This window comes from Podarcis vaucheri (genome assembly GCF_965113315.1).
Source record: "Podarcis vaucheri genome assembly, chromosome: 3".
Classification (NCBI taxonomy): Eukaryota; Metazoa; Chordata; class Lepidosauria; order Squamata; family Lacertidae; genus Podarcis; species Podarcis vaucheri.
The window spans coordinates 3,921,243-3,933,141 of record NC_138761.1 but is presented as its reverse complement, the minus strand read 5'-3'; the positions used below and the strand labels follow the sequence as shown (position 1 = coordinate 3,933,141).

The window sequence follows — 11,899 nt, the reverse complement described above, 5'->3', positions numbered from 1 at the left end:
TAAACTTAAGAAGACTGTAAGCACTGTTACGGAAATAAAGGGGGGCACGTCTTTAAAGTTGTTAAAGGTAAAGGTAAAGGAACCCCTGACCATTAGGTCCAGTCATGGCTGACTCTGGGGTTGCGGCGCTCATCTCGCTTTATTGGCCGAGGGAGCCGGCATACAGCTTCCGGGTCATGTGGCCAGCATGACTAAGCCGCTTCTGGCAAACCAGAGCAGTGCACGGAAACGCCGTTTACCTTTCCGCCAGAAGGTATTTACCTATTTATCTACTTGCACTTTGACGTGCTTTCGAACTGCTAGGTTGGCAGGAGCAGGGACCGAGCAACGGGAGCTCACCCCGTCGCGGGGATTTGAACCGCCGACCTTCTGATCGGCAAGTCCCAGGCTCTGTGGTTTAACCCACAGTGCCACCCAACAATGCTACAAATATCATGACTGAATGTATCCTTTCGACGACAGCTAGATACTTAGCTTTATAAATTCGTAGAAAATCCATACTTTAACTGGCTCTCCTCATTTCGATGCCATTTAACCCTTAAAGAAAGGTGAATTTGGGCTTCACCTCCCTGTGTACCTTTTTTGCCTACCCATGGTCTAATGCAAAGACTGGTCCCAGATAGCACGGGATGACAAGGTTGAATTGCTGGCATTGGGTCAAGTGGTGACACTTCGCTTGTATTTGAGGAGGTCCCAGTCTTGCATATATTAGCAGGTAGCCAGGAGATATTTTTTCCCCCAGACCCCAAACTTTCTCTGTTCATCTCTTCTCACCCCATAACTAATTGATTGCAAACAGGTTCTTAGAGGGATCACTGACTTTCATCAGAAGTCAATTATAAGACAGTAACTTCCTTTCCCCCCTTTGCTGGAAAGGAATTGAATTCACAGCAAGGGGTCTTTGAATGCCAAGAGCAAAGAACCCAACTCTCTTTTCACGCTCAGGTTGCTAAACCGCTTACTTCTGCGATCAGGCTACTGTTTCCAAAGGCTTCCCTTCTCCACCCCCAACTTTCATTAGCAGGTGAACTGCTTGCATTTAATTCTACCCACAATGTGTGTGTGTGTGTGTGTGTGTGTGTGTGTGTGTGTGGCGGCTTGTCTGTATTTTTTTAAAACGCTGCGCAGCAAAAGTTTAGCTGTCTATTTATTCTGCACAGCCTGACTCAAGGAAGAGCAAAGTGGGGAACTTGGACTAATTATAAGTTCTGAAGTTTCCTGGGTCTTCTGAGCAGAGAGTTCTACATTTTTTGTCCCGAATGGCTTCTTCACGCAGAAGGGAGGCCTTTTGAAATTGCTCTTGCTTTGGCAAACTGAGCCATAGCTGTCAACTTACAGATTTGAAAATAAGGGACCAGCAGCCTCGAAAATAAGGGATCAGCAGCCAAAATAAGGGTTCAGCAGCCAAAATAAGGGATCAACAATTACTTTGATAAAATACATATTTTGTTGCGTGCAAATGGCTTTAGATACCTATTAGGACCATAAATTACCATATAGCATATATTCAACACAAAAAAAGCAACAATTTGTTGTTGACAAAGGACAGCTGGACATAGAAAGGGCCCCATTGCATTCAGTAGCTTATTTAAGGGACATCATCAATAAGGGACAGCAGCGGGACATGGCGCTGGGATAAGGGACTGTCCCGCCAAATAAGGGACACTTGACAGCTATGAACTGAGCTGAGATATTTGTTCAGCTCCACCATGTGGCCTGACTCTAGAGCTTCAAGAGACATTGCTGGTGACGGCTGATCTCATGTGCGGGGAGCCAGCGTGCTGAGAGCTCACTGACCAGGCAAATTAATGCAGGGGGAAGTTCCCAGGGCAGGGATAGGCAAACTAAGGCCTGGGGGCCAGATGCAGCCCAATTGCCTTCTCAATCCGGCCTGTGGACGGTCTGGGAATCAGCGTGTTTTTACATCAGTAGAATGTGTGCTTATCAGGGGTTCAGGAGCAGAGGCGAGGGCAAGGGAGGAAACAGAGAGCGAGGGGGAGGAGTCCGAAGGAAAGATGAGTGATGACGACGACCCGAGATCTCCGAGTCTTTCCAGTGAATCGGAAGATTCACAGAAAGGAGCGCCAGTGACCAGAGCAAGGGGGGAGCTTAGGGGGACACCCCAGGAGGAAGGGACAAAAGGGGGTTCAGAGAGCAGCAGTTGGAAATCGGGGCCAACGTCCCCAACAGAGCGCAGTGGGGAGGAAGGGTGCCAGGCATCGGGATCCGGCGGCTCGCCGCAGGGGGGAGGACATGAGTCAGGAGTGGCCACACCTCCATCGGAGAGCGAAGCAACGGTCAAGCGGAAAGTGGAAGGTTGGGCGCGCGCGCCAAGTTCAAATGCACAGGAAGGCGGCACAGTAAGCAGCCCGGAAAGGGAGCCAGGTCCTAAAGCCCGCCGCAAGGAGACAGAAGGGTCCGGGGGGTCAGCGTCAGAAGAGTCCCGGAAGGAAGAGACCACGGGGGGCAGAGGGACCCAGAGAAGAACGGTCAGGCGGAAAAGGTGGAGTAAGGCTAGGATATTAAGTTGGTGTACAGGAGGCGGGGACTCAGACAGAGCTTCGCCGGTCTAACCCATAAGACGTAGAGCTGCACGCAGCCGCTTGAGAATGGAAACTGTAACTCAATAAAGACTTTTACAAAGTGCCCGCTGGCTAGCGTGATCCTCTGTGAGCTAGGATCTTGAAGCAGCTCTGACAGTAAGCTCTGTCTCATAAATTGTGGGCATCTACGGTCTCGCGGAGAGGAGAGAAAGCGGGTGCCTACTTGCGAGCTCACGAACGGCAGGCAATATGACGGCCGAACAGCAGATAGCGGAACTCAGAGAAGCAGTGACACGACTGAATGCCGAGGCGCTTGCATCCAGGAAGAGAGAGGAGGACGCAGCTGCCACCTACAGGGATCTCCAGGTCAGGTTGGAAATGCTTATGAAGCAAGGGCAACTGACACCCAAACCGGAGGGGATTGGGTTGGGGAGACGAACAGGCGGTCTGGTCTCTCACTTCGATGGGAATTTGCAACAGTACCCCAACTTTAGAGCAGATGTAAAGTGTGCACTGCAACTGCTGAACAAAGACTTTAGAGATGAGAAAGAGAAGGTGGGATTCATCATGTCCCATTTGCATGGAGATGCTAAAGCGTGGCTGCGCAATTTGTGGAGGGATAAGGATCCAGCACTCCAAAATGCGGATGCCTTTATTAAAGCGATGGATGGGTGCTTTTTATCAAGCATAGACGTGGATCTTGCCCGGAAAGAGGTGCATGGGCTGAAGCAAGGGAGGGCCAGTGTAAGACAGTACCACGCCCGCTTTTTTGCATTGGTCAGTGCCCTGGAATGGGACAGAGATTCGGCTCCAGTCAGAGACCTGTTTTGGGAAGGATTGAACAGCGCGGTTAAGGACAAAATTGCAAGGGGGGAGAGACCCCGGACCACGCAGGAGATCGTTCAGAGGGCGCTGGCTGTTGGGGTGCGGCTGGAGCAACGTCCATGGAGCAGGGACGAAGGGCGTGGAGGGCGCGAAACAGCGAGAGGGTTCTCCTTCGTTCCCAGGGAAGCTGCGCGTGCGCAATCCACACCTCCGCCAGGAGGGGGAGCGGAACCTATGGAGGTTGGCGGTGCCAGGGCTCAGTCAGCAACCAGAGCCCTGGCACCGGGAGCAGTCAAAGCGAAGCCTCCTAGAGGGGACCGGAAGTGTTACATCTGCGAAAGTCCGCAGCATATGGCGAAAGAGTGTCCCCAGAGGATCCACAAGCTCAATGCAGCCTCTGCAACAGTGACTGCAGCTCCTCAGCACAGAGAATCACAGCAGGGAAACGACGGAGTCTGGCTGGAGACAGAGGCACTGGGGCCCAGCCAGACAAGTCAGTGAAGCAGTCCCCAGAGATTTTGCAGCCCATGGATCCCCTCCCACCCAAACCGGTAGTGCAGCTCACTTCATCGCTCCAGCTACCCAATGGCCTCATTCTGGACGTGCCAATCACCGTTGACTCAGGAAGCAATGCTGACTTTATAGGGCAGGACTTTGTTGATAAGCACGCTATACAGCTGCTGCCTGCCACGCTGCCCCTGCAGGTCGTCACAGTGGATGGCAGGGAGCTGCTAGGGGGGCAGGTGGTGAAGCAAATGCCACCAATGGTGATGCGACTTGGAAATCACAGGGAAGTCATCAGTTTTAATGTCACCAGACTGTCGGACACGCCTATTGTCTTGGGCATGAGTTGGCTGGACAGACACAGTCCGACGTTGGCTTGGTACCAGCGGCAGCTGGTCTTCGGCTCATCATATTGCGCTGAACACTGCATTCTGCCCCGGCAGGAGGGAGAAGAGGAGGAGACACAGCTGCAGCTGGGGACGCTGCAAGCAATCCCCCACAAATACGCTGGATTTTTAGAGGTTTTCTGCGAGAAGGAGGCGGACAGGCTTCCCCCTCACAGACCATATGACTGCAAAATTGACCTACTGCCAGGGGCGGCGCTACCAAAGGGGAAGCTGTATTCCATGTCTGAGGACGAACTACAGGAACTCAAAGAATTCATAGAGCATAATTTGGAGCGCGGTTTCATCCGGGAGTCCAAGGCAGCGGGGGGCAGTCCTGTATTCTTTGTTAAGAAGCGGGACACACCCCAGAAAAGGCTCGTTGTGGACTATCAGACCTTAAACAGCATGACCAAGCCATCGGACTTGCCCATGCCCAGGATCGACGACCTCCTCGCGACGGTACGCAAGGGCCGCGTGTTCACCAAGTTGGACCTGCGAGGGGCGTACAACCTCATTCGCATGCGGGAAGGAGATGAGTGGAAGACGGCCATGTTCACGCCCCTAGGCACCTACGAATACAGAGTTATGCCTTTTGGACTACAAAATGGCGCCCACTGTTTTCAAGCTTTCATGCATCACGTGTTAGCGGGGCTCCTCTACAAGACGTGTGTCTGCTTCTTAGATGACATCCTGATATTTTCTGAGTCCCAGCAGGATCACGACAGCGACGTCAAGGAAGTGCTGAGCAGGTTAAAGCAGCATAGGCTGTACGCCAAGCTGGAAAAGTGCCAGTTCGACGTGACGGAGGTAGATTTCCTGGGCTACAAGTTGTCAGACAAGGGGCTCGCCATGGACAGCGGCAAGGTTCGCGCAGTGTTGGATTGGAAAAGCCCGCGCAACCGGAAGGAGGTCCAGCGGTTTGTTGGCTTTGCGAACTTCTACCGCAAGTTTATCAGGGGGTTTGCTATGCAAACGGCGGCCATCACAGACACGCTCAGTTCCAAGAAGAAGAAATTCATCTGGACGGAACAGGCGGAGCGGTCCTTTCAGGCACTCAAGCGTCTCTTCGCGTCGGAAGAGCAGCTGCTGCATGTCGACCCCAGCAGGCCGATGAGGGTGGAGACGGACGCGTCTGACAGGGCCGTGGGAGCTGTCCTGCTGCAGAAAGACCCGCAGGGGGTTTGGAGGCCGGCAGCGTTCTACTCCAGGAAGCTCAGCAAGTCTGAACAGAACTACACCATCTGGGACAGGGAGTTGCTGGCCATTCATGCAGCATTCAAGGCGTGGAGGCACTTCCTGATCGGCGCCAAGCACACGGTGCAGGTCTGCACGGACCACAAGAATCTGGAGCACTGGCGCACGGCGCAGTTCCTGAACCAGAGGCAGATATGTTGGGCTGAGTTCTTTGCGGACTTCGACTTCCGAATAGAGTATGTCCCAGGAGACACCAACGTCATGGCGGATGCCCTATCCCGTAAACCACAGTATCTAGAGGAGGCGGCGCCAGCGGCCGCCATGCACATCTTCGCACCGACCGTGTGGGCGTGCGCTTCGGCGACAGTTAACCTGGATGCGGTGCGACGAGCGTTGCAGGATGACTCCTTCGCGCAAACAAAGATGGCAGAGGTGCACAGGGGTACGGCTGCAACCGACGAGTTCCAAGTGCGAGATGGCTTGCTCATCCGTAAAGGGGCCATCTACGTGCCGGGAGACGAACTTCGCGCCAAGGTACTGCAGCAGCTGCATGACGCTCCCACTGCCGGGCACTTTGGCAAGGAGAAGACGGTGGAATTAGTCGCCAGAGACTTCTGGTGGCCCGGAATGAGGGGGGAAGTTGCGGACTACGTGGCGAGGTGCGACACCTGCCAGAGGGCCAAACCAGTGCACAGACCGCCGGCCGGACTGCTGGAACCGCTGCAAACTCCGTTCGAACCATGGGAGAGAGTCGCCCTGGACTTCGTCACGGATCTGCCCAGCTCGAGGGGCAAAACGGCTGTGCTAGTAGTGGTGGACTTGTTCTCCAAGATGGCACATTTCATTCCGTGTGCGAAGGTGGCCACGGCGGAACAAACGGCCAAACTGTTCATAGATCACGTGTTCAAGGTCCACGGTCTGCCGCGGTCTATTCTGTCCGACCGGGGGCGACAGTTCATCTCGAACTTCTGGCAGAAGCTGATGGGCTTCCTGAACGTCAAGATTAACCTGGCGTCGGCGAGACACCCGCAGACCAACGGACAAGCGGAGCGGGTCAATGCCATCATGCAGCAGTATCTGAGGTGTTATGCAAATCAACAGCCCGCGACGTGGGTGGATTACCTGCCTCTCGCCGAGTTCGCCTACAACAACACGAAGCACGTGTCCACGGGGGTGACGCCGTTCTTCGCCAACAATGGAAGACACCCCAGAACCTTCCTGGGACTGGAAAGAATGGGAGAGGGGGAGCCGCAGACAGCAGACGCGTTCGCGTCGGAGTTGCAGGAGGTCCACGATCAGCTTCGGCGGCACCTGGAGCTGGCTAAGCACGTATACAAGGTGCAAGCGGACAAACACAGGAGGGTTGGCGAAGAGATCCGCGTGGGCGACTGGGTATGGTTGGCAGCCCACGCAGTGCCGGCCAGGTCGTTAGCGAAGAAGAAACTAGGACATAAACAGCTGGGACCCTACCAAGTCGAGGCACAGGTCAACCCGGTGGCCTTCTGGCTGACACTTCCGGAGGGATCCAGAATGCATCCGGTGTTCCACAGATCGGTGCTCACTCCCTACAAGGCGCCTCACAGATTTCAGGAGCCAGGAAAGGCACCGAGTCCGCTCCGGGAGGGGAGCGAGCAGGCGGGAGTGACACAGGAGGAGCCCATCAACGAGGTCACAGAGATTTTGGACTCTAGATGGGGGGAAGAGGGAGTAGAATACCTTCTCGCCAGAGAGGGCACTTCAGCCAGTGCCAACAGCTGGGTGCCAGGCTACGCTTTGGAGGAACCTCTGCTCAAAGACGAGTTTCATGCCCTCTTCCCGCACAGGCCCATGCCAGCCGAGTTTTTCGACGACTGGCTTTTCACACCCACGCTTTCCGCCAGCACGTTCCGGGGGTTCGACTCGGACGAGGAACCGACACTGGACACGCGTTCCCCGGAGGGGTCACCCTCGGGATCGGCCTCAGAACCCTCGTATTGGTGGGATGATCGACCAGAGGAGCAGTGGCGCAGGAAGTGGCTGGAGGGTCCAGCTCGAGCGACGGATCCGGGAGCGACCGACGCAGAGACTGACTTGGACGTGTTCGGGGAGGATCTTGGGTTCGAGCACGGCGGCACAGAGATGGAAGAGGAGGTGACCGTCGTCGACGAGCGCAGGGAGGAAGAACCGGAAGTCTTCTGTTGGATGCCCGCCACAGGAAGCGAACTGTATCCGGCATTCGCCCCCATGACAATGGAGCGCCCAGCACCCACACCTGAAGGAGGGGAAGGGGGGGCTTCGAGGGGGGATGGATGTCAGGGGTTCAGGAGCAGAGGCGAGGGCAAGGGAGGAAACAGAGAGCGAGGGGGAGGAGTCCGAAGGAAAGATGAGCGATGACGACGACCCGAGATCTCCGAGTCTTTCCAGTGAATCGGAAGATTCACAGAAAGGAGCGCCAGTGACCAGAGCAAGGGGGGAGCTTAGGGGGACACCCCAGGAGGAAGGGACAAAAGGGGGTTCAGAGAGCAGCAGTTGGAAATCGGGGCCAACGTCCCCAACAGAGCGCAGTGGGGAGGAAGGGCGCCAGGCATCGGGATCCGGCGGCTCGCCGCAGGGGGGAGGACATGAGTCAGGAGTGGCCACACCTCCATCGGAGAGCGAAGCAACGGTCAAGCGGAAAGTGGAAGGTTGGGCGCGCGCGCCAAGTTCAAATGCACAGGAAGGCGGCACAGTAAGCAGCCCGGAAAGGGAGCCAGGTCCTAAAGCCCGCCGCAAGGAGACAGAAGGGTCCGGGGGGTCAGCGTCAGAAGAGTCCCGGAAGGAAGAGACCACGGGGGGCAGAGGGACCCAGAGAAGAACGGTCAGGCGGAAAAGGTGGAGTAAGGCTAGGATATTAAGTTGGTGTACAGGAGGCGGGGACTCAGACAGAGCTTCGCCGGTCTAACCATAAGACGTAGAGCTGCACGCAGCCGCTTGAGAATGGAAACTGTAACTCAATAAAGACTTTTACAAAGTGCCCGCTGGCTAGCGTGATCCTCTGTGAGCTAGGATCTTGAAGCAGCTCTGACAGTGCTTTTATTTAAAATGCACCTCTGGGTTATTTGTAGGGCATAGCAAGGCGTTCATCTCCCCCCCCCAAAAAAAAATATAGTCCAGCCCCCCACAAGGTCTGAGGGACAGTGGACCGGCCCCCTGCTGAAAAAGTTTGCTGACCCCTGCTCTAACCACTGCACCAGGCTAGCAGAGAACCTCTGCCTTCTGCAGTGCCCTTGGAGTGAGATTCAAGGTTGCACCCATTGATTGTGTGTGTGTGGCTGGTGGCGAAATTGGCATTTCCCTGAAATGAGGCGGCTGACTAAATGAATCTTAATGACCTGTCCACTGCATTTTCTTAATGGGCAGGAGATTTGCCAGCACCATGCGGAGTCCAGCCCAGACAGCTGAAGCTGGCTTCGCTCCTTGGTTTGCTAATTCATTCATTCATGCATGCTTTCATTCATTCATTCATTCCAGTCCACAAACCGTCCAGCCATGACAGTATCAGCTGTGGAAAGGAAGCCCTCCAAAGTCAAGGACATAAGAGTGCATTGAACTTCCTATAATTTTGAGGCGAAGAATCCTGTCCATGCCTTAATTTCAGAGAAGCCCTCTTTGGTCGTTTGGCAACCAGAATGATCAAGGAGATGGAGGGACTCCTCTATGGGGGAATAAAAGATTGCAGCATTTGGGACTTTTTAATTTACATCATAGGAGTTTATAAAATCATGCATGACATTGAGAAAATGGATGATTTTTTTCTCCCTTTCTCATAAAACTGGAAGTCGTGGACATTTGATGAAGTGGAATGTTGGACGATTCATGACAGATACAGTAGAAGAAAGGACTTCTTTACAGAATCAGAGAATTGTAGAATTGGAAGGGTCCTCTAGAGTCATCTAGTCCAGCCCCCAAGGGCTGGCCTGGGGCACAGGACCACATAGCCCCAGGATATCTGGAAGGGACCAGATGGGCAAAGACCTCTTCTGGATTCACTTTCTGTTTCAGAGATGCTTCACAGGAGTTTGGGGGGGGGAGTTATCCTAAAATAAGCTTATTGCACAGGCAGGTGTGAATCGGCGGGACTGGAACACGCTTCCAAGGTGGGCTCAGATGGTGACCTAGATGAATGCAGACGGATGCCTTGGCGACGATCTTTCTTTGTGGCCCCACTCAATGAGAAATGGAGCCAGGGCAGGGAATGGCTGGGACATAAATTCTCATCAAATGGGAAGGAGGAAGCGCCAGAAGCGGGAGAGGGAAGGAGAAAAAGGCCATTGCAAAAAGTGTCACTGTTGATCAGCCAAGGAGGGAGGAAAAGCGTGGAGATGAGAACGGTGTTTACCTCTTCCTTTGAAACCTGGTGTTTGAGCTGCCTGGACTGGAGCTTGGAAGGCGGCCCAAAATCATTGCTGGCATATCAAGAACAGGCTGGCCCTAGCATTGGGCAGAGTGAGGCAGTGGCTTCAGGTGGCCTGTGTTGAGTTTTGTGTCAGTTTTGGTCCATATTTTTTCCCAATCTTATGTTCAGTTCTCCACATTTTCACATGATGCTGTGAGGGTGGCACGGGGACGCAAGTGGCGCTGTGGGTTAAACCACAGAGCCTAGGACTTGCTGATCAGAATGTCGGCGGTTCGAATCCCCACGATGGGGTGAGCTCCCGTTGCTCGGTCCCTGCTCCTGCCAACCTAGCAGTTTGAAAGCACATCAAAGTGCAAGTAGATAAAGAGGTACCACTCCGGCGGGAAGGTAAACGGCGTTTCCATGCGCTGCTCTGGTTCGCCAGAAGTGGCTTAGTCATGCTGGCCACATGACCTGGAAGCTATACGCCGACTCCCTTGGCCAGTAAAGCAAAATGAGCACCACAACCCCAGAGTCGGCCACAACTGGACCTAATGGTCAGGGGTCCCTTTACCTTTACAGTGGTACCTTGGATTACATATGCTTCAAGTTACATGCTCTTCAGGTTACAGACTCCGCTAACCCAGAAATAGTGCTTCAGGTTAAGAACTTTGCTTCAGGATGAGAACAGAAATCGTGCTCCAGCGGCACGGCAGCAGCGGGAGGAACGAATTAAGTACTTAACATGAGGTACCACTGTACCTTTACTAAAAACTCACCAGCACTTCAGTGCAAATGCATGCAATTCTGCCTAATATATGCATTTTTGCAAAGCAATCTCCCCTAATTTGTTCTTCGTTGCACTTCTGTACACACGACTTGGCTGGAGAACCTCATTGCAAAATTCAGAGAAGTGCAAATTTCAAAGGATGTGCATTGGTTCACAAATGATGGATCGGGTAGGTTTGCCTGGCAGTGGCTGCCATATGACCCAAGCCCGCCGCTGCTTGGACTACTCACCAGAAGGCTGAAGTCATCCTGCTGGTGGCTGTACAAATGTCTGTGGCAGTTCAGGCAGTCTCTCCGGCAGTCGCTGAGGGCGTAAGCAAGCAGGCAGAACGACAAGACGTTCCAAAGGAGGAGCCTCATGGTGTCAGCTCTCAAAAACCTGCAAAAAGGAACCGGGGAGAGTGGAATGGTCAAGAGATGGAACTGTCCTTGCCGGTTCCCTGACTCTGGACCACCAGAAGTGGAAGAAAACTCCAACCCAGTAGGTTTTTTGTCATTCTCGCCAGTCCTGCGGGATTGCCTCCCCACAGAGGTTTATGCTTAATAATAATAATAGTAATAATAATAATAATAATAATAATAATAATAATAATAATAATAATAAAAAAAATTTTATTTATACCCCGCCGTCCTCAGCCAAGACTGGGCTCAGGGCGGCTAACACCAATATAAAAACAATTGATTGAAATACAGCTTAAAAAACAAGATTAAAATACAATCTCATTTCAGTGGACACTCAAATAAAAAAACTTTGGGGGGGATAAAAACGTCAAGTCTTCACCAATGCTAACTATCCAGACTGGTCCTACGTGGGCCAGAAAAAAGCCAGGGAAGTCCCCAAATAGGAGTTCCATCACAGGAGGAGAAAGGAAAAAGGAAAGAGGGGAAGGGGATCAAGTTGATTCCAAGCCAAAGGCCAGGCAGAACAGCTCTGTCTTACAAGCCCTGTGGAAAGAAATCAGATCCTGCAGGGCCCTGGTCTCATGAGACAGAGCGCTCCACCAGGCTGGGGCCAGTGTTGAAAAGGCCCTGGCTCTGGTGGAGGCTAATCTGTAAGCGGGCATATGCTTACAATCAAGGAGTATATAAATTCAAAGGATTTGCAGATAAGGGGGGGTTCTGAAGAGGGATTTGAAGGACAATACAGGTGACAGCAGGGCCACGGGTGCAAGAACATGCCCACTTCCTACTGAGCCAGGTTCAAGGCTTTTGCATTCATTTACAAATCCCTGAACAACTTAGGTCCAGGGTACCCCGGGGGTCACCTGAACCCTTACATCCCGGTAGCAGCAGAACATATGCCT

General features: G+C 53.2%; 1 protein-coding gene across 1 annotated transcript in view; it reads right to left on the bottom strand.

Moving 5' to 3' along the window:
• The window catches only part of PNOC (prepronociceptin), a 54,195-nt gene that overhangs the window by 2,571 nt on the left and 39,725 nt on the right, over positions 1–11,899 (bottom strand). The window contains exon 2 of the mRNA XM_082218073.1: positions 10,823–10,974. Within this exon, the coding sequence (XP_082074199.1) occupies positions 10,823–10,955 (133 nt within the window). The 5' untranslated portion in view covers positions 10,956–10,974. The remainder of the gene's footprint in view (positions 1–10,822; positions 10,975–11,899) is intronic.